The 25,870-nt window shown below is 39.1% G+C and overlaps 1 protein-coding gene across 1 annotated transcript; it reads left to right on the top strand.

The window, feature by feature from the left end:
• The first annotated feature begins 28 nt into the window (after nt 1-28).
• Nucleotides 29-25,593, top strand: LOC124064926 (MDM2 binding protein). The gene is made up of 23 exons (XM_046399823.1): nt 29-229; nt 749-832; nt 928-1,001; nt 1,352-1,500; nt 1,916-1,974; nt 2,889-3,033; nt 3,515-3,629; nt 6,393-6,509; nt 12,235-12,329; nt 12,528-12,594; nt 12,737-12,854; nt 13,371-13,550; nt 15,667-15,780; nt 17,889-18,053; nt 20,727-20,820; nt 20,911-21,069; nt 21,480-21,575; nt 21,754-22,017; nt 22,143-22,306; nt 22,484-22,596; nt 24,171-24,284; nt 24,884-24,949; nt 25,024-25,593. The coding sequence occupies exons 1-23, from the start codon at nt 163-165 to the stop codon at nt 25,060-25,062; spliced, it is 2,658 nt and encodes an 885-aa protein (XP_046255779.1). The 5' UTR covers nt 29-162; the 3' UTR covers nt 25,063-25,593.
• Nucleotides 25,594-25,870: the final 277 nt, after the last annotated feature.

Here is a 25,870-nt window from a genome sequence, read left to right as displayed (position 1 = left end):
CCAATAGGTGGCAGTGGCGCACTTTATGCTCTATTACCAACTACCACAGAAGAAGAAGAACCGGTGGGAAATTTGATAATGCGCGAAAGGTTGTTGTGCACAATTGATCTGTTTTTAATTCTAAGCTAACATTAACCGTGAATTTGCTCGTGTTTACACGACATGGACCGATACGTGCTGGTTATATCATTTTGCCAAACTGATGGCGGCGTGGCGGAGATTTATAAATGTAAGTTTTAACTCCTAGTAATACTCCTACTAGTTTGTACTGTGCTACTTTCTGTACTCTGCTAACGTCAATACTGCCAAACTGGGATTAGCTAACCAGTGGGATTAAAAAGTTTGTGGATACACTTAACGCTGTCCACATCATCACATAGTTTAACTATTAATATACTTTTTAGTTTTTTCTGGTGGAACAGTTAATATCCATGTTACGTTGTTTCTTAAGATAAGTTGGTTTCGTTGAGTTACATACATTTGGCTTGTAAACATATAATAATATAATATAATAAGTCACCCAGTCAAAACTATTCTACAGTAGTAAGATAATGTGATTAGTAAGTGTTAATAATTGGTAACTGACATGACTTGGAGGATATAAGATCTTAACAACATACAGAGTCTTTTTTCCTGAAATTTCGTATCTATGTCGACGATGGGATAATACAAGATGTGTTATGTTAGAGTCTTAAATAAACCAGTAGGCTGTGATGGAGCCCGGCAGCTCAGTTGTCATTGGTCACAGGTCTGGAGCCAGTAAAGCAGATGTACGACACCCTTGTGGACATCTCAACTCAGGAATCAGTGAGGGGGATCTCTGCGTTTCCAGGTACAGTAACTTGAGCACTGTGGACATCTTTCATCCTGAAGACTTTAGTGTTCCACAACTTTCTTTTACATCTTTCTCTCCACATGTTTCCCTAGCGTGTTCTCTCAGTGGCAGCCCATCTGTTCAGAGGTGGTACTTTGCCCTTCAGGCATGCCAAGGAGTAACACAGGTGAGATATTATGACAATTCAAGACAGTTATACTACATACATTGTTTATGTTATAAGAAACTGAGCACAAGAATTTGCTGATTTACAACTGTAGATCAGCAAATGATATTCATGAGTCAGTGTTTGGTACCTGTTATCACTTGTCAGCACTTACTTGGCAGTAAACACTAAGTAGGTTTCTTTTGTTCATAATTTCCTGGTCCTAATCATACAGGGCACTAAGAATGGGATATGACATTTAAGGATAAAACCTATTAGGATTTTTACCATTCAAACTTTTGATACATGAATAAAAGAAACAGGACTGTAATTCTGTGTTTGTAGTTAAATCTATAATTCCTGTTTTGTAGTTTTGCAGCTCAGACTGGGAAGAGCTGGGGAGAGGCCATCAGAATACTGACAGTGAGGAGGAGAGGTCTTCTGCTGTGGAATCATGTCTCAGTTCTCTGAGTCATCAGGAGGCACAGGACCAAAAGGCAGACCTGCCAGCACTGGCAGAGTGAGTGACAGATAACAGATTTCTGTTCTTTTATATAACTTATAAATAAGTTAGCTCATGGTAGCTAAAGTTGCTAGGTGAAGTTAGCTCATTGTGGTTGGAAGCACCAGGTGCTGAATATCACTCTACTCACAGTGAGGGTGAAGAACACTCATCACAGACCTGCTGTTTTCCAGTGGTGCACATTGTAACCACCGGGTGTCAATAGAGAGCTTTCCAAGCATTATATCTAGATTTTCCTACGCTTAAATCATTAGGTTTGTTTTGAGATAATTTGTTAAGATACAGCTAAAAAAGAAATAAAGTCATACAAAGATATTAAGAAAATATTCTTTGGTCTTAAAGAATCAAAGTCTAAGTGTTATGTTTTGGCCAGTGGGCCTACAAGTCTGATCTGAATGTATTTTCTGAACAGGCTGTTAGAGGAGGCTGCAGAAGGACTCCATGTACTGTCTGACAAGTTGCCACCCCCAGGTACAGTTGGCCAACACACAAGACTCACTTTCTTTATATGTAGTGTAAAGTGAGTCATCTTATCTTTTTTTTTTTTTTTTTTGCTGTCATTTTTGAAGATATTGTGTGTACTCAGAAGAGCTGTCAATATCTATTTAAAATAAATTAGAACTAATATAAAATACAATTCAAATGAAATACACAGTCATTCTGTATGCGTGGTTTAATCAAAAATGCTTTCTGACTTTTTGGGTGTTTTATTACTTTTAATTATTATCTAATTATTTTCTACACAGCACAGCTTGCTAGTTTCCTCAGTGTTGCTTTAACAAGGAGAACAATGATTGTCAAGTTTACTGATGCAGCAGCAGAGCAAGAAGTTAGTTTACTTCACAAAACATAGTTTCAAGTGAGAGATTTTTCTTTGCCAAAAGCATCCAGTAATGATGAATTAAAACCTCTTTACTGAAGCCAAAGTCCTCAGCTGTGTGACAAGGATCCAGTCCAATTTCAAGCAATTAGGCTTAAAAACTGCCTGTGGCAGTCTTGTAGAAGAAAGTGGCCTACTACTTTATAAATATGCACTCACCATTGGGAAGATGGGGATCCTTCTGATCTGACTACTCCTTAACAAGTCTACCTCCTGAAGTGATATTTCAGTTTCTTAAAGAGCATTTCATAGTACACCACCTCCACAAGAGTTCAGGAACAGTCCCTCTCTATCATTGCTTGCCCGGAGGAGCCGGAGTCACTAGTGGTTTCCACGGATCTTGATATTTAGAATTACCTACCAGTTAAAAGATGGTGTCGTTGAAACAACCAGCTAAGTTTTTTGACCTCTAATGAAATCCTGTGGAGACCTATATGCAAAAATAAATAAATAAATAAAATGTCTAATGAATTCCTCTATGGTTTGTCCCATTTTTCCCCCTCAGGCAAAGCCTTACTGGATATCCTGCTGTTGGGCTCTGCAGAGCAGCCGCCTCCTGTTAAAGACCTGCTGCCTGTTCTGGGAGCGCTCAAACACATGTGCTGCTGGCATGCTGCTAAGATCACTATAGTCACACAGCACACCACTGGGTGAGGAAACGATAAATACACGTGGATTACATTTCTTGATTTGCACAAAACAAATAATAAATAATCAAGTCTAATATGCACACAAACCAATACAAGAACTGTTAGTTCACTGTGATATATCAACAGTGAAAGGCTGATGGGAGAAGGCAAAGCTGTCAAACTGCAGGAAATGCAGCACATATTATTGTGTATGAAATGCTCACAGTTTACCACTAGGGGGAGATAGAAGAGTACATATGAGCAAATGTTGACTGTAAGTGGTGTATGATTGGTCTATGAAATATTTCTACAGAGGCACTCATTTAAGAATTTAATGTGGTTAAAAGATGCATTAAATTCTTTGGAATATAATGATGCTGCACTTCGCTAAACAAGGGTTTTAATATGAAGTATGACTTAGTAATTTACACAAATCAGGAATAAATGTTCTTGATGTTTCCCTGTCCTAATCAGTGATTGATCCTCTTTTTTTCTTGCACAGGTGGCAAAAAACAGCATCTTATCTGAGAGCTGGTCTGGTGGAGCCCACTGACCTACACAGCTGTATCGACCATAGAGAACTATGGAGGGGTGGTCTGGTTATCAGAGAGAAGAAGGTGAGGACCTCAGAAACTGCAACAGGAGAACAGCTCAGTGGTATTAGTGTTTGTTGAAATCAGTTTATTGGTTATAAGCGCAGATGTTGGCGACATAAGGCTCTGGGGTGCACAGAGGCTGACTTAGAAAGAGGAAAGGGGAAAAATAAGGATTTCGAAGAGAATTGTGCCTTTGTGTGTACAACGTGTGCATGTCTCAGCAGTATGATGACACTGTTTGTCATTAACAGGAAGATTGAGACATTTAGAAAACTAGAAAGTAAGGAATTATCACTATAATAATCACTGATGATTTAAAGCAGCATGAAGGAAAAAAGGTGTCTTTATGAGATTGTGTGTTTGTGTGTATTCTGGACAAATACTGTAGAAAGCACAAGAAAAATCGGTGTCCTCTTGAACTTACCTGCTTGCTTGCTTTGCCCAGGGCTTTTTATAAAGAACAGTGTTGTCTGTAGGCTGGAGGACACAGCTAACTGGCCCCGGTGAGAAACCGCACAGAAAAATGTTCTATGTTCTTCTGTACTGGCGCTAATCATTGTTCATAGACCTGATTCATGGCTCAGTGTAGGATTGGGCTGGGACAAAAATTGCAAAAAATGAATGAGACTGTTGTCTGTGGGTATAACAGATTACAAAACCCACAGTTCGGATCATGTCATGGCTTTGTGTCACTGATTGGATCTGTTTTTTGATTAGACAAGAAAAGGATTTAGTTGTCAAATCAATTTAAAAATGTACTATTTTGAGTCTAATGTAGCTGCCTCTCCGACTGTAGACGCCTCTCTGTAGTCCCACCTAAAGCACTGTCTGATGGGCTGCATGTCATGAGAAATAACCTTTAAACACCGAAGGCTACTGTGTCACAGAGACTGGAGCTGCCCTGGTGTGAGAAAAGTGTGTTGACAGGAAGGCAGCAGATATTGCTGAAGTTGCAGTAAATGTAATTTTATGAACTATTTCTATGATGACAAGCATGTACAGTTTCCCAGTTACACTACTGAAAATACCCAAAGTCTAGCCTATGGGATTTCACTCAAGGCAGAAGCGACTGCTCATGATGACAGATGTCAGTTCAGTCGCATTAAAATCAAACCGGTATAAGCTGGTACACTACACCAGCAAAAATAGAAACTCATCCCACTTAATTGCAGTGAGTATATTTTTTTATATAATTTTTTTTTTCATGTGCCGTGCGCACAAAGCAATAGAGAAAACTTTCACTTATTTTCCTTTTTAAAGTGAGTGTCTTTTTGACTCGGGGGGGGTGGTGAGTCTTTTTCAGCTGCTGAATGAAACCAGAGATATTACTGGAACTCACAAAGAGGTCATGGGAAATGGTTCTGCCTTTCTGGCATTGCCCTGGCAGAGCTGACCCAGCCTGGCCCGGCACAGCCCGGTCCGACACGGCCCCACTCTGTCTCGACCTTGCTCCACGTGGAGTCGGCTGCAATTGATTATTGGCTCAGCTTCAGCAAAGGACATAGAGAACACCTGTGGGCAGTGTCTGTCTGTATTTCAAATACAGCACTGGTGTTATTGAGATGCATACAGTGCTGTAAGGTGTTGTTTACCTGACTAGGAATTTAAAATGTGAAAGTGGATTTAGATGAAAGTACTGGTAGCCGCTTTAACAACAATACTCAGCATCATTTTGTTTACATTTAGTTTTTACACCATGTGTCTATGGACTTTTCTTCGTGTTTGGTTTGATTTAGGCAAAAATCTTTTCTTTCAGCGAAGGGAAATCATTAAGCAACATTCTACAGGATATTTCAGACCCCGGGATTCTCAGCATTTTTGGTTGTACCACTCAGCAACCTGGTCATGCAGACTGGCGGGGTGAGTGGGGGGTTGAAAATTAGGGCAGAAACATTCTCCATGCGAGTACACAAAAGTGATTTCGTGTTTTGGAGTGTGTCACCCAGAAATCATAATCCAAGCAAGATCTGCAGTCTGGGTGCTGTAACATGAAACAACAGGACAAAGTTGACACCTTCTGTTTGGGTTCACTTTCACTAAAATCAAACATGGCTGACTAGTCTAGCTGAACATGTCCGTATGCTTCAGTATGTTTATGACACTGTCACCACTTTTATACTTTCAACTGTGAGTTTAATGTAACCCAGAAAATTGAAATACTCAGGTAAAGTACAAGTGCCTCAAAATTGCGTTGCCCCACTAGTTATTTTATTTTATTTTATTTTTCTGCAAGTGTACATATGCAATACATGTTTCAAATATCACATATTGATTTTCTTTTTATCAGATGTTCAGCTATTAAATATTTATTTTGTTATCTCTCGCAAAAATTGATTATCAGTCACATAATAATTTGACGAGTTGAATTTTTATCCTAGTCAGCTGGCAATGCAGTTGTATGCTTGACCACGTTTCCATGCTTCTCCTTCAATAAAGTGACCTTTTCTAAGTTGCTGCCTTCAGAAATGAGTGGGCTCCGGCAGTCAGTCGGTAAAAGCTTCACAGTTGGTGAGCGGTGAAACAAAGGAAGGATCCCCAGAGGAATAATTGCCTGTCTGAGAACAACCACCGTTACTTTAAAGCTGTGTTCTACATAGCATAACAAGTAATGTTTGTGTGTATGGGCACGTGTACCATTAACTGTACAGCCATGTGACAGAGAGTTCATTTGAGATGGAGAACTTCCTAGTGCGGTCATAGTGACTGTGAGAGATTGTGATTGTAATTTAATAAAATGGTTTGTTGCTGTGTGTTTTTTTTCTTGTCTGTGTGTGTTTTCCTCAGTATGCGTCGGAGCTCCGTTTCGATGGCTTTTCTCTACGCTCTCCAGCTCATCAGATACTGGGGTCCAGTTTCTTGCAAGCTCCTTACACCACTACAGACCACAAACTGCAGTCTGAGGTGAGTCCTGAGCTCTTCACAGCTACTAGCATTTTTAATTTCTTTATTTTTCATGGTTGAATTTGACCCTTCATGCTATTTGTCACTGTTTATCTTCTGATGCTTAAGTCTGTGTTAGCTGGCCTGATAATCAGACTAAATTGGCGTCATTAGTTGTTCAGTAGTGATTGACACGTCCATTCCTGTAACATAATTTACAGTCGACGCGGCAGTTACTCTGAAAAGATAATTTAAAGGTATCTAGTGCAATTTTTGACCACTAGCAGTATTATGGATTGTTTCTATGAGTAAGTCCATGTTTGGATTGTGCAGTAATACATAAAGAAATGTAGGACTGTGCCAACAAAGGCATGGAGGAATGAGACGGCTAGCCAACAAATATGAATGTAAACAATGCACAATTTGAAACCTTTTAGCATGGTATATTGTTAACATAACTTCCATAGTCCACAAACTGTCACCCATGGCGCTTAATATGGAGACATCTGCAATTGTTGTGCTTCTTTAATCAGTTATTCAGATTCTTCCTTTTATTTATCATCCATTTGTATCTAAAGTATGAGCGAAGACGATGTCCCCATTTGTAATCCCTCATACAAAGATCTGATTGGTTGAAAGTTTTTTCCAGCTGGGGAGTCAGTGGGCACAAGAACAGATGTGTTTGAATCTCTGAGCAAGTCAGAGATGTGGGCAGTGACTCAGAGGTCTGGAACCAGACTGTTTTTGCTGAATATCATTTAAGTTTTACAAGCACCTCAGGCAGCCAAATTCATCGGTTTTATAGCCAGACAATTGCATTGTGGTTTCAAAAACTGTTTGCCTCATTATTTTCTTTTACTTCCTCTCTGACAAAGATTTATTCTCCAACATGCCAGCAGTTGCCCCACAGTAGCAAGCAGAATCTTCTGCCAGAGTGCTACAGCTTTCCAGGCACTTAATCCAAAAGTTGTCCATGAAGAAACCTTGTTCAGAGAAATGTCATGTGTTTTTAATTTCTGCTGCTTGAAAAAAAAAAAAGAGTGATTCAATTATGTCTGTGTGTCCATATTCCTGCAAATTTCATTGGGAGGTTTTGATTGACAGGATATTGAGTAGATAATGACTGAGTTCTCATGGAGGGGAGAACTGTTCCTTTAACCCCCAGTTTAACCCACATCATGCCTCCTAGCCAAAGAGTTAAATGAGCTGCACACAGTTTCATCTCCTAACGATTTCTGGTGTATAGGAGATGAGTTCAGAAGGGTCACTTGCCCTTTGTTCACACTGAGGAAGCTGTGACAGAAGGACCCTCAGATCAGTCAGATAAATCAAGTTTATTTTATCTGCTAAATGAGTTCCCACCTCTTGTACCTGTGATGACCTTGTAGCCAGAAAACAGCATATGAATAGAGATTTATCATCTCATCATGGCAGTCCAGTGCCCAGGGGTTGAACTGGGGAAAGTCTGCAGGCTGCCTTCATATTTTGCTTCCTAGATACACTTGTGCTCATCTTTTGCCCATCCATCTTTCACAGAGTTTAGGGCAAACCGCTCGTTCCCTTGGCATCCACATCTTTTGCCAAGTTTTACATCTTTTACTGTTTTATCATCAGCTTTTCCTTTTTTTGTCACATGGTGTATCCCACATTTTTTATTGAAGTGGTTCAGTCATTTGTCTTGAGGTGATATGAGTCACTGGGTGGTACTGACAAACTCGAGCGAGCTGTCAGTTCATTGTGATATCTCCTTCCACACAGAGTGTGGCCTCAGTTAATGTATCAACACTACTGTCAGTAAACGTCTCGTATGACCTTTATGACAAAACTGCTGCTTTGAGCTCTTATTCATTCAGAAACAATGACACGTCTCTGTTTACAGTACTTTTTTTTTTTTTTACACTTTTATTTTTCAGTTCTCTTTTATTCTGCCAGTTGTTTTCTTGATGAATCATTTAATGTATGAAATGTAAGGTTAAATGTATCACAACATACCTGCATACATGAATGAATGCACTGTGGTGCTGTAGAGAAGCTCAGCCCTGCAAATTCCCCAGGCATAAGGGACCATGCTTTTTGGTACAGACCCCAGCAAAAATCACGCCATTTTTTCAAGTGAAAATGAAATGGGTAAATTACCATTCCAACTAAAATAATGACTCATATTGCAATCATAAAATCCATTTTTAAGTCCCATTTTTAGTCTCATTAGCGCCATAGCTCTAAGGATGACAAAGACAGTCTGTCCACCATTGTGCGCTAGACTTAAGTATTTCAGCAATTTTCATATACCACCATCATGAGGTAAAAAAAGCCCATTTAATTTATGCAATATTTTGGTTTTGACAGTAGAGACTAATAACATTTCCTTCAGTCTGAGCTGTACTTTGTATTTAGTGCTAAATAGCCAATGTTGGCATTACAATTTAAAGTCAACATCTTAGTTGGTAATTAATGGTAAACATTACTTGCTAAACATCAGAAAGTTAGCACCGTCACTGTGTGCATGTTAGCATGCTAATATGTGAGTGCAGTGTAAAAACTGTATTTATACAGAGAGTGAGAGACTGGGTGTTTTGTAACAGTAGGGGTAGTTCTTTAATGAGTTCTCTTATGTAGATTAATATCCATAACAATAAAACCACACAGGCACACCGGTGGTCTTCACTGGCGTTTATGGCATTAGCATTAAACGTAATCACTTGAAAGCATCTCTGTTGTGCACATTAAAGACATACTGAAAATAATCTCTTCAGGAAAGTGTAGTGATGCAGAGTGGCTGTTAGAAGTTGTTTGTGTGCTGTGGTTATCTTGACCATTGTCTGCTTTCTGGAATTTGGCAACAGAGAGTTTGTGTTGTTGTGTGTGCTCGTTATTCAGTTAACGCAGCGGAACACCATAGTTAAGGTGCGTGTGTGTGTTTGTGCATGCTATTCATTTGCATGTCTGGAGAGTGAGTGCATTTATGTTGTGTGTGTGTGTGTGTTATGTGTGATCTCATCAGATCCCCGCACAGAGAAGCAGATGGTGGTGATTGTTTTGGCAGACGATTAAACAAAAACTCTGAGGACAACAAAACTATCACATCTCCGCACTGCTGGGATAACTCATCGTAGAATGATGTATACACACACACACACACACACACACACACACTATCTAAACTCTAAAACTATTAGGCCTTCTCACTGTCAGGAGTAACTGTTGTGATAATTACACACAGACACACACACTCACACACATGCACGCTCCCCCTCAGCAGGAAGGGAGGCCACACTGTGCTGTGTGAGCACCACACCCAAAGTGTGTGTTCACTGTGAGATTTATGAAATATGCTGTATATTAATTGCTGTATATTTAATGAAAAAATGTTAAATTATGGCATATAATTCAGTTTATGCTATGATATTAATATATGTAATAACATAGCATGTTTCTTAGGAAAACCGTATAAAGACGCAAAATATTGAGATGAGAATCTGTATTCTCAACTAATGTAATGGATGGAATTCAATGCACACAAATAAAGAGACTTCATAGCATTAAGTCCTTCTTGTTGACACTGCCCTCAATGCAGTCAGAAATACTGCAAGGCTGAATGTTGTGCTTCTTTAAGAGAATGAACAAGCAAAGAAAATTTAGCTTAAAAGCTAATTGTACAACCATTCTACACACTATCAAAGCACACTGTATAGAGGAGGTTCCTTTGAATCTTGTCACAGTCACTTTTTTTTTATTCTTTTAACTTTATGCTGCAGGGTGCTGTGTATGAGAAAACTTTTTATTAATGCTGAATGTTCTGCACAGATCCACCTGCCCTACAGCATATTCAAATGTTGACATTTAGTCTCTTGGAGTGTCCTTATTTAAAGGCGCCTCAACCCTGTTTGTCAAAGGAGAGGAAGAGCATTTACTTTTGGGTCCTCTGGCCACAAAATCTGGATTCAAACACTTCCCCCTCATTTAAGCACTTAAACCTGCTGTAAAAGTCATGCATCAGTCTATCACTACTGGAAGCTTCCTCCTGTTTTTTTCTCAGAAACATCAACTACAAGATGTCAAATTCATTGAGGGTACACAAAATATATTTTGTTCTATGCTTACCTCTGCCTATCACAAATAAACACAGGATACGTAATTCTAATGACTTGATGGCTGACATTTCAGTACAACACAATTTTACTGTTGTTTACTGTGTGAGATTGGAAAAAGATGTACAATGTTTCAGTAGTATTTGTGAAAATAGAGCCTGTGTTGGTGAGTGAAGTGTCTTCACAACAGCCTGTTATATCTGGATGACTGGTACATAATATAACACAACAATGGCCTGCTAATGAATAGCTTGCTGTTGAACGCTGTTCAGCTATTCAGAGCCATATGTGGAACAAGACTGCACCATTCTATGTACAAAAAAAATAATGAATAAAGATAACATTAATTTTGTCAGCAAAGAAAAGGAAAACACACACTGCAGCAATCAGAATGATGAGTCATGTTTAAGCATACAGAAAGATTTTAACCACAGGAATATGTGATTTCTGATTTTAAGTAATGAAGACATTGGCTGTCCTAATGATCCATTTGGGTCACTGCATTAGTCAGTCTCTTCAGTCGTTTGGACAAGGGAGTAATGAACTTTCCCAGTTTGCCAGGGAAACTGGGAGTTTGACCTGGGTTCATTAAAATCTTCCACTCTTAATCTGTAGGAGTCTTATCAGAAATGGGTCGACGCTTCATTCTTCGTTCCAGATCAATAAATTATGAGATTAAGATTTCACACTTTCCTTGGTATTCTTGTAATTTTTCGTATATGCAAATGACTTGCTTTTACGTGTGACAAATGATTTATATATTATTGATTTCCTCATAACATAATGAGCTCATTAGATAAGTAGGACAACTGCAAACTCTTTGCAGAGGCCTTTTTTAAAAAAAAAATAATAAAAAAAGAAAGTGATCTACATTGTGTTAAGTACCTGATGGGTTTGGAGAATATTCTGTGTTCAGGGTGTTTGTGTTAAGGTGTTTAGTAATGCTGCAGCATGCAGTTAGGCAACAGAAAGAATCTACAGTTTCTTTAATCTTAGTTATTTACTCAAGAAAGTGCCACACATTTCCTTCTTCTAGCTTCTCCCGTGTTAGTTTCTTTCTTTGTTTTTAAAAAAAATGCAAATTTATTATTTTTGTACATTTTGTATGAACAGAAAAAGACATTTGAAGACTTTACCCACTCCTAATGGATTTTGTTTCTCTTTTTCTGACATTTTTTCAGCCAGACAATTAATTGATAATAAAACATAAGGGTTAGTTGTAGCCCGAGGTATGGATAATGATATGGTTTAAGAGATGGCATCTATCGTTCTTTCTCTCCTTCAGACCCTCCCCTTCTTTTCTTCACATACACTTTAACATATCTGGATGTACTGAAATGTTATGTATCTGACTGTGCCATTGGAAGCACAAATCCAGATTTGGAACAAAGGAAGATTCAGGCTCAGTTATGTAACATCACCTCTGAACTGGTTAGAGTTCAGCATCTTGCTCAAGGACACTTAAAGTTGTATCTTAGTCTTCAAACTGATGGATGGTCTCCAGCTCCTGAAGCTGTTGCCTCACGAGTCACAGTGATTTCTTTTTTTTTCTTTTTAGATGTTGATTCTGTGTGATAACCCCATTGTTTTTTCTTTATTTCTTCATTTCATTTCTTCCTCTCTCTCTCCACTCTGCTGTCTCTCTTTTGTGTTTGCAGGTCTTCCATTACTACACACCACATTTAGATTTGGTTCAGCTGATCAGCCTGTCACACCTGCCCAGCTTTCTGATATCTGGGACCCAGTTTGAACTGTATCCTCAATCCTGAAGTGTGTGTTTTTATGTGGGAGGGGACTGTATCTTCTAGACTGTATCTTCAAACTTCAATATATAGATAAAATGTAATATTATTTGCTGTTTTTACTGCTGCTCTTGAGGAATTTGTCTTAAAAGGTGTTTGGTAAAGCGTACTCCTCAGTATTGTTTTGTTCCTTCACCACTAACAAACAGCGGCCTATCTGGGAAGTCAGTGAAAGCTAAACTTCTGTTGGACCAGCTGAGGTCACTGGGTGAAAAGGTATCTGCCTCTCAGCTGTATGACAATTGAAAAACATCTGCCATCGAACTTTATAATTGACTTTATAATTAAAGTCAATTAACTGCATATGAATTTGGAGTCAAATGGAGTCTATGTTTATCTGCTGTGTTTCTAACTCCAGGTTGGAGCCTTGTTCTGCCTCTCATGTATAATCACCCCCCTCGCCCAGCCTGCAGCCAGCCAAATCAGCTCCCAGCGCTGGAGAGAGTCTATAGCCAGGAGACCAAAGTCCCTACCCAGTAAGACTGTAATTTTTAGTTGTTTTTTTTGTTTTTTTTTATTTTCAAGTCCTTTTCACTGAATTGATTAGTAGTACTGCACTGATATAGAAAAGAAACTCCTCTTTTGGGAACCAGACTCTGAAATAGGACTGAATCAATTTGGAGAATAATTTTTGGGGAAAAATCAAGACAAGACATAACGAATAAAACCATATAACTATAACTGGATATAATGAACATTGGAAATCAAGGATTAGGTATCCAATTATCTTGAACAACAATTTTTAGATTCTAATATATTTAGTAGAAATATATGGACGAAATAATCTAAAAATAAGCAGCAGAACATTGGAAATATGAGACAAAACCACAGTGAGAGTGCAGCAGATCTTATAACAACTTTGTAATTTATGAAATATTGAAATTCCTCTTTTGTCGTAGATTAACTCTGAATGTGGTCTCTCTCTCTCTCTCTTTCTCTTTCTTTCTCTCTCTCTCTCACTCTCTCTCTCCCCTCCTGTCCGCACCCTGTAGTGCCTGATGTGGAGGTGAAAGGTGAGAGCGCTCACTACTTCCTGTTGGTCCAGGGCTCGGAGGATGGGCAGCCTGGAGCCTGCAGGGTCAGGATGTTGCACTCAGACAGTCAAATCAATGGAGCGGCTGCTATGGCAACTGTCTCTGGGTTGCTGAGAGAGAAATCTCTGTCATCATCAGGTACATTCTGTTGTTCGTAGAGAAGAGTGTATGTGTGTATTTCTGTGTGAGCGTGTGTGTCACTGCCACACTCTGCTATGCTGGGATGGTACCTTTTCAGGTGATGGTTAATTTTTTAGGTGATTTGTTTGTTTGTACATTGACTGACAATCATCATATTTATTTCTGATCTGTGATAGGCTGTTGGATCTATCCAAATCAAGAAAAAATGTCCAATGCTTATCATCATCATCAATATACATTATTATTAGGTCCCCTATCAAGGAGGGTCACTTTTCTACAGTTTCCAAATGATTATGGATGTTTATTAAACAGTCAATCAGTGATAATGACATCCCAAGAAAGTGATGCTGAATCTAAAACTAAATGCAGTGTGTTCAGATTTAACTCACTTTATCGTTCTCAAAAAAGGAATGACAAGAAATTTTAAAGATCAGGCTCTTAAACTGCCTTAACTGACTGTCACAGCCACCACTACAGCATTCACTGCTGGACATGTTGGTGAGCAAATCAGGAGTCCACATTACTATAACTAACTTCCTGTTGTTTTTGCACCAGAATGCACCTGACCCTTCCACAGTATCTCTGTCTTATGCCCCCCCCCCCCCTTGACAGTTTGAAAATCTGTGGTACTATAATCAATTTTAAAGAGCACTCTTTTATCAGCACTTTAAGGTTTGGGGCCATCTAACAGTAATTTGTATTGTGCCATTTTGTCTTAAAGCAGCTCCTCACCTTGATTGGAGTATAGGCCCTTCTAGCTTCATCAACAGAAGCTGAGGGGTTGTAATGTACCTCTATTACAAAAACAAGGCTACACGTCTCTGTTTTGCTACCTCTAACCCTGTCCTTCACTGTGTCTCCTCCCTTCCTCTCACCTCTTACACTGCATTGGAAAGTGGTGACGTTTCTGTCAAGAATTTCCTCATCTTTGTCACTACACTAGAAACAATCAATTGAAGAGAAAATGAATGGGATATCAAAGGAACAGGTGTGCTCACAAATAGGGAGGGAAGGAGGAAAGGTGACAAGGAGAAATGGAATGTATAGACAGATGATGGATAAACTGAATGGATGATTGAATAAAAACCCCGGCTGGTTATGGCCGACTAGAGGGATAGATATGTGAAGCTTACGCTGATGTTTGTTTTGTTCCCTAAAGCTGCTTTCTTGATGGAAGTTTTTCATTGCTGTTGGGCTTTATATGATATTCAAGAGAGCTAATGTGGTGCTTCCTCTTGAGAGTTCCTGCTGTTGTTAACATTTTATGCCACCTTCAGGAGACATTTTTGAAATATTTTAAAATGCAGAGCAAGACCATAAAAGGTGCCCTAACTGCTGCAATGTCACAGTGTGAACAAAGTACAGTTTTCATTAAAAATGAAAGGTTTAAAATGCACACCTGAGGCTTGTTGCATCTGAACAAAGCATGAAACACTCAACTGTACCTTTGTGTCCAACCATAAGGTGCAAGCATATGGTTTTAAGGTGGGTTTCAGGTCTCTCTTGCCAGCAAAAGGGTTACAGATTAAATTTGTCAAAGCAAATATTTACTTCATAACACTGGAGCAGCAATTTCAGCTTTATCTTTGTGCTAAAATTTTCTAATTCAATTGTTTCTAGCTGTTTTACCTTGGGACAATTTAAAACACCACTGCACCATCATGCCAACCTTTATTCTGAATTTACAACCAAATTGCACATATTAATGGCACAAATAGCAAAAATACAAATTAAAAACCTTTACCCCTTTTTGTTGCCTTTTGGTCCATCCTAAAACCACATAATTACACATCTGACAAAATAGTCATATTCCTATTGAAAAGGTGCTTTATTGTAAGGATCCAGCAATGCAAGCAAAATATTAGATTTGCATAAAATTTAGAGTAAGTCCAAACTGCAGAAGTAGAGAAGTCCTGACTTGTAGTTGCTATTAAAGGCCGAGGCTCACAAACTCTCGACCTTCCTTCAACCCAGCTCATTTTGTGCTCCTGATCCCACTTGAGAAATATCAAAATGTTCTACAAGTTCCTCTCCAGACATGATACAATTAAGGTTTGCAAATCACCTCAATTTTCTCTTTTTTCCCATTTGCTACTCCTCTGTATTTGGCCAGGAGGAGCCGTAGGCAACATCCTTTGCCCTCTGCCCTGTCTCCAAGGAGACGGCCTTCTGAAGAGAGAGAGGAAGGTGACCCTGATCCAGACACTGGTACTCAAAGAATATCTCAGTAAGTCCCACCTTTAAAGAGCTCTTGTAATGTAAACATGTCTCAGAATATATGCATAGTTCTGGGGAAAAAAATAGGTGTTGCATAGATGCAGAACTGCAGAAAATGTTGAAGTCAAACAGATTTCATCAGCGTTTTTGTTTCAGTTTGGTGCATTGTGCTTTTATTAATTGCATGCTAATGTAACCAAGATAAGCCTTGAGAAACAGCACCACGAGTTCACTAAGATATGTCAGTCTAAATGTTATGTCCTCAGGCAGGATGGAAAAGAGACCTCTCACAGAAAAGAGGATGAACATCACAGGAACAGATTTTTACACATTTTAACCTGTCTAATGACTTCCCTATGTCTTGTCATCTGGAACATCGTTTGACAATCAAAAATACAATTTAAACTTCATCTTGACTTAAAGATATAAACCTGAATGACCCTGCACACTGTTCAGCAATCATTGTTTTTACAGTTTATTTGAAAGGAATCTGAGTCTCTCAGAGGATGATTTGAAATCACAAAAATCACAAAACTGCATAATTTACAGTGTCATCATTGGGAGAGCACATCATATCATTTACGGAATAGGTTATCCCTTTTAAAACTGCAGAACACTTGACCTCATCTGTTTGATGAACTAATTAGGGCTGAAAGGATTATTATTCTTCAGCCAGTCTGCAAAAATACACCAGCAACTGTTCTGATAATTTTTATTTTTATTTTTTTTTTTACAGTTTTACAGTTTTTCAGGTCAAACAATTGATGTTCAAGCCTCTAAAATGTGAACATTTCATTATAAATTGAATATTTTTGGGCTTTGAAACATTGTTCCAATGAAACAAGAAATTTGAATAGATGTTTTTAGGCAACGAGAAATTGCAATGGACTGGAATATTTTATTACATTTTATAGACATAACAATTAATTGGTTAATTTGGAAAATAATTGTCACATTATAATCTTTACTGCATTATTAGTATTCAGTAATAAACTAGTAATAATTTCTTTGAAACTAGTAAGGCTTCTGTACTGTAGTTATTGACTGAACATGTCAACTTTCTTCAGTCACCCATTGGTTAAAAAAGCAAAAAAAAAGGAAAAAAGTTTGTTCAAAAGTGTTCCATATAATTTCAGTTGTGATTAAATGTCAGTGTAAGATATGTATCCATTCTTGGTGCAAAGCCAAATGTACTGAAGAGACTTGTCAGCTGTCGAGGCCACCCGAAGCTTACTGAACTGTCATCAGATTGAACTCTGTGCTCCCTCCAGCCCTCAGCATCGGCTGCTGCATAGAAAGACCGTTGAAATATCATTATTTTACAGACACACATAATGTCCCCTTGGCTGACGCAGATAGTGAAACACCAGTGGAGTGCAGCCAGATTAAAGGAAGTGGAGTGAAAGTCTTCAGACTTGGGGAAAAGCAATAGGGCTGTTCTTGGAAAAGGCCGTGAGCAGAATGAAGAGTCCTGACAGACCACAGGCCTTAATGAAATTCAGCCCAATATATTCTGACTTGGCATTAAATTGGGAAAAGCCATGTCCTTATAAATTGCAAAAGTTAGAAGTACGGTTGAAAGTTTTCTGATTATGTGAAGTGTGTGTGTGTGTGTGTGCGCGTGCACGTGCAGTATCACGGGTTTCTCTGTTGTCTTAAAGGCTGTAATCACTTAATGTGATAAGTATGCAAGCTGATGCATGTGAGTGCCAGGGATTTAATTTATCATTTTTCTCACTTTTGCTGGATGTCTAACTCTTAACCATTTCTAATGAATGAAACTTTTTAAAATTCATCCATCACACCCAAACCACTTCTGGTGAGACGTTAAAAATCTGCATAAAAATATGAAATTTGTAACTCAAATAAAAGTCACCAAACATTATAATTTGATACTTCAGGTACTATAATGGACTTTATCACCCAGTACTGCTTTGAAATAAAACTAAAAAAAAACCTAAAGAAATACACTTCTGCAGTTTAGAGGAGAATCAACAAACGACTCATAAAGTAACAAGAGCACAGAATTCTTCACACGTATACAAAGTTTAACAGTGAGCAAAAAACAAATTCTGAGATTTTGCCGAAATAAAAACCAGCTTCTGTTTGTGTATCCAGGACAGAAAGAAGAAAGTTCAGCCTCAACCTCAATACCTGTAAATGACTTGAAGGCCATTCTGAGTTTGGCCAGGGAGCAATATCTGAAGAAATTTGACTCGACTTTGCCCTCCGCTGCCTCCTGTCTGACAGATGGGCAGGAGATTGCAGCCGCCAAGGACGCAGGTAAGAACGAGACAAAAACCAAGCCAACGGTGTTTTTACCTCCATTTAAACCTACAGTAGAGGTATACACAGTGGAAATTTATCAGGAGGTTGGCCAGCCTTTCTCATGTTGACACTCACAGCCCACCTTTTTCCTACATCAAACAGTGACATTAAATCCTTAGTTTTACCCTCAAAAGTAAAATGTTCTTTTTTGGCACTTAAAAGTTGTCATTTCATTTCAAATTGACACTTGGAACTCACACTTTTACATTGAAACTCCATTCATATAATCTCTGTTGGAAGAACTGGAATGGATGGTTTCCAACGTGGTTGCCATCACTTTTAACATTGTTGTTAAGAACATTTAAATTAAATTATCTACTTTTGCCGATTTGGAGCAGATACATGTGTTGTTTACTGTGCAGTCCATAGAGGATTTTATGTATGTCTAGCAGTGATGGTGGCTTTTGCAGCCATTTTGACAGACCTTGTGACATTATATCAAAGGGAGCCCTGACTGTACTGAGTGATGCAGCACAAGTGAACAGCAAAAATCCACACATGCAAATATACTGCTGCTATTTAGCAAAACACATACTGTGACTTGCCGGTGAATTACAAGGATGACAGTTTGAGGGAATGATGCCAGCTAATAATACACAAATAAATTGTAAGCAATAAAACAAGTTGCAGCCTGCAGCCAGAGCCAAATGTGTGCACTGAGGGTGGCGCTGGTTCTAAAAATGTCGCTGTTGGGCTAATGGACATGCATGTAATAAATGCTGCGACATTGTTTGCAAGTTATGTTTTGGAGACAACATTGTCATAATGTTTATTGTTCAATTATAATGTTATTGTATTGGAATCTTTACCGGCAAAAGTGTCACTTGCCCATTGTCCATGCAATGGCCTTGTCTTTGTTGGTGTTCTCCCAGTTTTATCTTCTGTACTATTTACATGTAAATGGAATTGTCAAACAACATCGAGTGGAGCACGCTCAGCCAGTCGGAAGTAATGATAGGTGAGGTGTAAACGTGTAGAAACATACATTCTAAGGTGCAAATCAGGTTATTTGTTTCCATAATCCTGCTCACCCTCTGTTCTAGAGATGGGAATGTGGTTTACACCAAATAAGCAACTCTGGCAGTTCATTAGGAAGTTCTGCTGTATTTGTCTATCTTCATCGCCTAAAGGTGTGAATGACTTTGTGTGGGCTGTTAAACCGCTAGCGGAGAGCTTTAGTCTCTTCATATAACACATTTACCACCTCAGGCCATTGCTGTGCCTCTCTGGATTGAACCTGCTGTACATAGTTTGGCCATATTTCCATCCTCCTTGAGTCAGCATACAAGCTTCCTGTCCTAACGCAAGAAAAGTGCAGAGTGATGATATTTTCAATGCTGAGATTTTATCAGTTTGGGTGAAGAGTTTGGTGTCTTGACCTGGCTCAAGAGACAGTTGGGATAAATCCGGCAATCCATGAGTGGTGGCAGAAGTATTAAGCAAAAGTAGCAGTACCATGCTATGAATACATGTAAAAGTCCTGCATTCAAGCAACTGAAAGTATGTAGGTATTTTCAGCAATTTGCTGAATGTATCAAAAGTAAAAGTACTCTTTCTGCAGGATAATGGTGGTGGTAATGTGTGTTGTATTTTACTGCTGCAAATGTTTAAAGGTGAGTTCATTTTAACATTATATACTGTTGGATAGTTTACTGTACAGCAGTGCATCACATTCGATAAGATCATCTCAAGTTTGTAGTTTCTCTGTCCTGTGAGACAGGATGTATCTCTAAATAAAATCTACTTTTCCTGACTTCAGGAAAACAACCCTGTTCTTAGCTTTATAACAATGAATTTTCCATTTAATCGAATAGGAGTTTATACTGTTTATTTCTCTTAGGATCCATGAAAGAACAGATAATTCTTCAGTTCATCAGCAACATTCAAATTCATCACATTTGGAGACACATGGATCTGTGGGCAATAATGTAGTGGAGTCAAAAGTACAATATTTTCCTCTGAGATGTGTTGAGTTGAAGTATAAAGTTCCGTAAAATGGAAACACTCAAGTAAAGTACAAATAGCTCACACTTATGCATAAGTACAGTAGTTGAGTGACAGTCCACCGCTGTAATCCATCATACAGTACTTGGGGCCCATGTTGAATGTGTCTGTGCAGTGGGTTTCTCCACTGCTCTAAAAGGTAATACAACTTGTGTAATGTCTTGCTGCCTTTTTTTCCCCCAGCAGCACTAAACTCAAAATCCTTTAAGAAACTATTGTGAGCTCCAGCTTGTGGGTCAAGCAGTGTCAGCAGTATAAAAGCTGAGCAGTTACTTGGTATTTTGGTCATGTCCATATCAGACAGCTAAATCCTTACCTACACAACAGAGTGTCCTTCTATTCAGACGGCTCAGTGTATGTTTGTGTCCAAAGTCACTTCCTGTTATGAAGCACCGTGTGACTGCAGTGTCAGTGGAAATCAACCTATTGCTCTTCAGCCTGTATTGAAGAAGAGTGAGACAGGTAGTCAAGTTTTCTACTGCTGGTTTCAAGAACTGACTTGATGTGGGTGTCACTTTTCTTTTTTTTTTTCATGTGACACTCATGTTGCTTGCTTGGAGAGAATTTCCAAATGGGTCAGTAGGAACAACAACATGACCAGTTCGGTCTTTTTTGTCATTGTAGGTTTTCAAACTCTTCCCCACCTGCAGTCTGACTGGCCTGAGAGGAGCGTTCTCAGCAACATAGAGAATCTGCAGAGGAGACGACAGAAGAGGAGGTAAATGACATTCAAATAGACACACGACAACTCTGCGTCAACTCTCAAGCTACTGAAATTAATCAATGGTACATATTGTGTGTGTCTTAGATTTGGCCTTTTAGGTCCAGGCTCCAGTGACAGCCTGCTGGGACCTAAAGACAGTCAGAAAGGCTCCCCTGCTTTATTGGATGCCAGAGAACTTCTAAAACATTTCACACCTGATGGCCTGCCTACTGGGGAGCTACAACCACTGGCTATCAATAGAGGGTCTGTTCAATCAGATTTCAAACTTTAGATACGAGTTTTGTGGCTTTCAAAAATGAGCTCCCAGTTGTTTACTTATACTGTAATCGTGTACACATATTTTAGTCAGCCAAACAGTATGTGTTATTGTAGGATGGTTCTGAATGACAGTTAATGAGACCATAATGAGAATTTGATTATGATCATTAGCTTGCCTCATTGCGCTCACAACCTTTCTAGAAAAATTACTGAGTTTTGTTGAACAAAACATTATGTTGGAGCAGTGCAGTCATCAGTTAGTGCAAATAATTCAGGTCAAAGAAGCGTGTGTTTTAATTAGTGACATTTGTGGTTTAATGAAGAGACAAATTCATTTTCTCCTCCCTGCCTCTCTCTTTCTCTGTCACCCACCCCTGCTGCTTCTTTCTCCTTAGTAATCATGTGTTTCAGTTGTCACAAGACCTCTCTCCTGGGAGAGTCAGCCAGATGCCCTTCAATAGAGCCTCGGCATCACATTACCATGGCATAGAGTGAGTTTCCATAAACTATTCAGAGATCATTGAGCACCAATAACTGGCATTGTACAACCAAGCAGCTTTGAAGAATCATTATGATCAATAGAAGATCAGATAGTAACTAGCTATGTCAGTTCTTCTTCATTATTATTATTATTACAGTTTTTAAAATTTGCTTTATTTGTTCATCGAGGTTCTGCCTGGACACCCAGCGTTCGTTGGACCGGGACCAGGCCTTTGTAAAACTCCAGTCTCGTCTGATTCGGTACGAGACGCAAACCACTTGCTCCAAAGAGCCCTGTGCCCTCCCCTTCGCCCTCAGCCCCGCCCCCTCGCCCGCAGTGATGTCAGAACCAGGAAGTGTGCCTGACGGAGAGACTCTGCAGAACGCTGATGTAGCACGACTCAAGCGCAGGTCGTGGGACACGGACATTATCGGAGGTTATCCTCGCAAGAGGTATGGTGATGGTCTATGTTGCTGGTGACTGATCTTCAGGCTGTGGTGCCTGGAGAGTCACTCCCAAAGTGTTGATAATATCTTTACCATATTTGGGCCTTTGTGCGTTTGTCTGAATGACCCAGGCTGGTGAAGTCAGAGAGCAGTGACTCCCTCTGTTCTCAGAGCAGTGGCAGCAGTGGGACGCACCCTGTCATCAGGTCCCTACGACAGCAGCCGAGCAGATCCCAGTCCACCTCCTCCTCTAATAATCGTTCCTCCTCTTCAGCAGCAAGGCGGACATCCTCAGGTACAACAAAAACTGAAATGGGAAGCCTGCAGTGATCTTGCATTTATTGAGTTTGTTCAAATAAGATGCTGATTTATATTGATATTATTCTGATCATTTTCATTTGTTCCTCTCAGACAAATGAGGGTTTGTGCTGCCTTGATGGTAATGCTCATGGTGTAGTTCATTACTTCTCAGGTTTGGTGACTCTTCCCTGTGCTGACAAACCTAAACTCCAACAGCAGAAGGCACAACATGGACAAACAGAGGACAAAACTGCCAAGGAGTCACGCTCCCAGAAGCACAACCGAGTGAGTGTTAGCACACACACACGTGTGTGTATATGTGTGTCTTATACTGAAAGGAATGAATATCTTCCTTTGTTATGATCATTAATTAAAGCAAGATTATTTTCTTTTTTTTTGTCAACACAGTCATGCTTTCAAAATGCTCAAAAATAAAATAAATGTATCTATCTATCTAGAAATAAGTGTTGCAAAGATTTTGGTTTAGATGTGAACTAAATAAAAGTTTTCCCTTCATGTAACAGGGTTAAAGTTTTGTACTAAGAGGCAGTTCAGCAGCAGATGTTCACCATAAGAGCATAATAATGCATTATCTGGAGATTCAAATTAATAATATAATTTAAAATTACTTTTCATCTTGTTGGCCAAGTATTCTTAAAGGAAAATTATGGTTACAAACTGCGTTATATTATTTTTGTTACTTTGACTGTTGATTCTGTCATTAATGATTAGGAATGTGCAATTATCAAACTTTTATGCTGCAATTATTATGTTCCTAAAAATCACCATGGACAGTATTATCACAGTATTCATCAATCTTTCCTCAAAACCCACTACTGGGGCTGAAATATTATCAAGATACCTCAGGTTTGGATTTCATACTTGGAAAAAAAAAATTAAAAAGTGAAATCTCATTTTGCAAATTTGTTGGAGTCAGCATAAGATACACTTTAAACAGCATGAACAATGTTAGGATGAGAAAATTACCGAACGTTTAATTCCCCACTCACTACACACTTTACACACAAAGACACAGTGGCAGACAGACACAGAGTTGTGCAACAGCTCCTGAAAAGATAAATGTTTTACGTTTAGCAAGTGATCCCTGCGAATGTGTGGGCAGCATCATAATGTCATGGCAGGAGCACTTTAACATTATCCCATTATCATATCACCTACTGGCTGCTTACACACACACAGACCTTTCTCATTTTTGGTGTTTTTGTACAGTGCACAATTGCACAAAAACATATGTGGACACTTGCACACACAGAAACAAGCGCGCACACACACATGCGCACACACACAGTGTTTCTTCTACAGCTCACAGTCTGCTTCCTGACCTTGACTTGTTCCGATTTGTGATTACTATGCAAACAGGCTTATCATCCAAACCCCCAGTATAGGAAAGAACAGTTGGTCTTATTCAGAAATAATGATAGCAGTTTATTCAGGACAGAGATTAAAAGCTGCCTTTCTGCTCCTCATGAGACTGAGTGGCACAGATGATTCCTCACAATAATTCATGGTGTTTCCTCAGAACGGTCGCTGTGATAAGATTAAAGGCAGATCTATTTATTTCAGGAATGTCTTTTCCCTGTCGACTCCACCAGTAAAATATCTATACGTCTCTACCTGCTCACACTGTGAATGTGAAAGTGTACAATTTCGTACAAGGACATGCCCCAAAGTCAAGACATTTTGACACTGCTTCCTTTAAAAAGCGAGCGGTGCTAAAATTAGTTTCTCTGAAGTGGGTTAGTGTCGGGTGGTTAGGGAGTAAGCACAACTACATTTAATGTTTTGACAATTGTGCTAATATGAAACTGTGTGTGTGTTTCTGTCTTTTGTGTCCTCAGATGCTGCTGGAGGTGGTAGCTAAAACACTCAAACAACATGGGATCAGTGCCGAGCATGAGTGCTTTGAGGCCTGCAGCAAAAGACTGTTTGATATCTCGAAATTCTATCTCAAGGTTAGTCTTTTTACTGCCCACACACAGCCAGCGCTGTCCTCTCCTTTATTTGTATGCTTCTATGGGTTCAGAACTTGTGCTGCATTTTTTGACCATATGTCATGTTTTCTTATCAATTCTCGACAAGTCAGCGTGATAATAGGGACAATTTGAAGATCTCATTTGTCCGCCTTGCTATTTCTCGTGCTGCCCTGAAAATTGTAATCAGGTTTATATATAAACATGGAGGGAAAACTGTCTAAGCCTAATGAACAATTGACTTCTGTTGCCTGAATATGATTTGTTCCTGTGGTCCATCAGTGGCCTGTTGATTTCAGCAGTTTGATTTTAATGAGGGGCAATTAACCACTACAGGTATTTTAATCTCTTAGAACTCAATGTGTGTTTGCTATGTAAAATCTAGTTTCTAGTTTTCAGTGCTTACTTTTCTCCACCGTTTGCTCATAATTCTTACTTTGCTGAGTGACTGCAGCATTTCTGTGCACTTTTTTCCCCAGTTAAAAAGTGTTCAGCTGTGTTCAGTTTACATGATATAAAGCCCACGTGAGCCTATCTTATTCTGTCAGAGTGAGTGATCCTCCTCCTCTTCTTGATCCCAGGATCTAAAGACGTCTCGGGGTCTTCATGACGAGATGAAGAAGGCAGCCGGCAGCAACGTCAAACAGGTAACTCCGCCGACCACCAGTGGTTTAGATCTCCTCAACCTGAACCTGTTAAAGCTCATCTTCTGTTACCGTAGGTCATTGAATGGGTGTTGGAGAAGACCTCGAAGAAGTAAAAACAGTCCTGATGAGTACGTGAAAAGACATCTTCTGATAACAGGTTTTGTTTCATCGGTTGAAAGACCATAACAAGGAACGGCAATCTTGTGTCACATGTACACACATTTATAAGAGTGTTTTACTTTTTAAGTCTTTGTGTCTTAGTTTTAAAGTGTTACATAAGACCTTTTTTAATGATCTTAATCCTTTATTTAATTTTGTGGTTTCTTTCACTACCGCAATCATAAAGCAATATTTCACTTTTGGGGTTTTTGAGCTTGTGTCTATTCTGACACACTCCCACTGCTCCAGAGACCTGCAGCAAAAGTACACTGTGCTCTGACTGCAGTCACCGAGAGGCCACGAGGGCCTCCATTTTGGCTTCAGGTTTCACTCGTCTGCTTTTGAACATGATTTTAATTCCTGTCCCACTTGTTCATTTTGTTTCTAAATACAATAATAATTTTATGTCTATATAAATGTACATATTTTATTTTTGTGTTTCACATTTTACTGTCAAACAATAAAGTATTTTTGAATCTTTTTTTTTCCCTTTTCTTTCTTTCAAACCTGCTGATTACAACCACGTGTATGTGCGTTTAGAAAAAAATGATATAAGAGTACATGTGTGCTGACTCAAAGAAATTTGTATTACATTATCAGTGCTGACGGCTATCAGCCCTGTCTGGATGGTAGCTGTTATTCAGACAGCCGCAAGCAGTGCAGCACATTATGCAGTGCTGATTATCACCGACAGTCAGATTTGTCCTGTCTGTCGTCACTACACACTGCTCGGGAACGCTGCTCAGCTTTCTGTTTCCCCAT

The sequence above is a fragment of the Scatophagus argus genome, chromosome 9 (assembly GCF_020382885.2).
Source record: "Scatophagus argus isolate fScaArg1 chromosome 9, fScaArg1.pri, whole genome shotgun sequence".
In the NCBI taxonomy this organism is placed as follows: Eukaryota; Metazoa; Chordata; class Actinopteri; family Scatophagidae; genus Scatophagus; species Scatophagus argus.
Note: the sequence above shows the minus strand (reverse complement) of the source record. Positions and strands in the feature narration are given on the sequence as shown.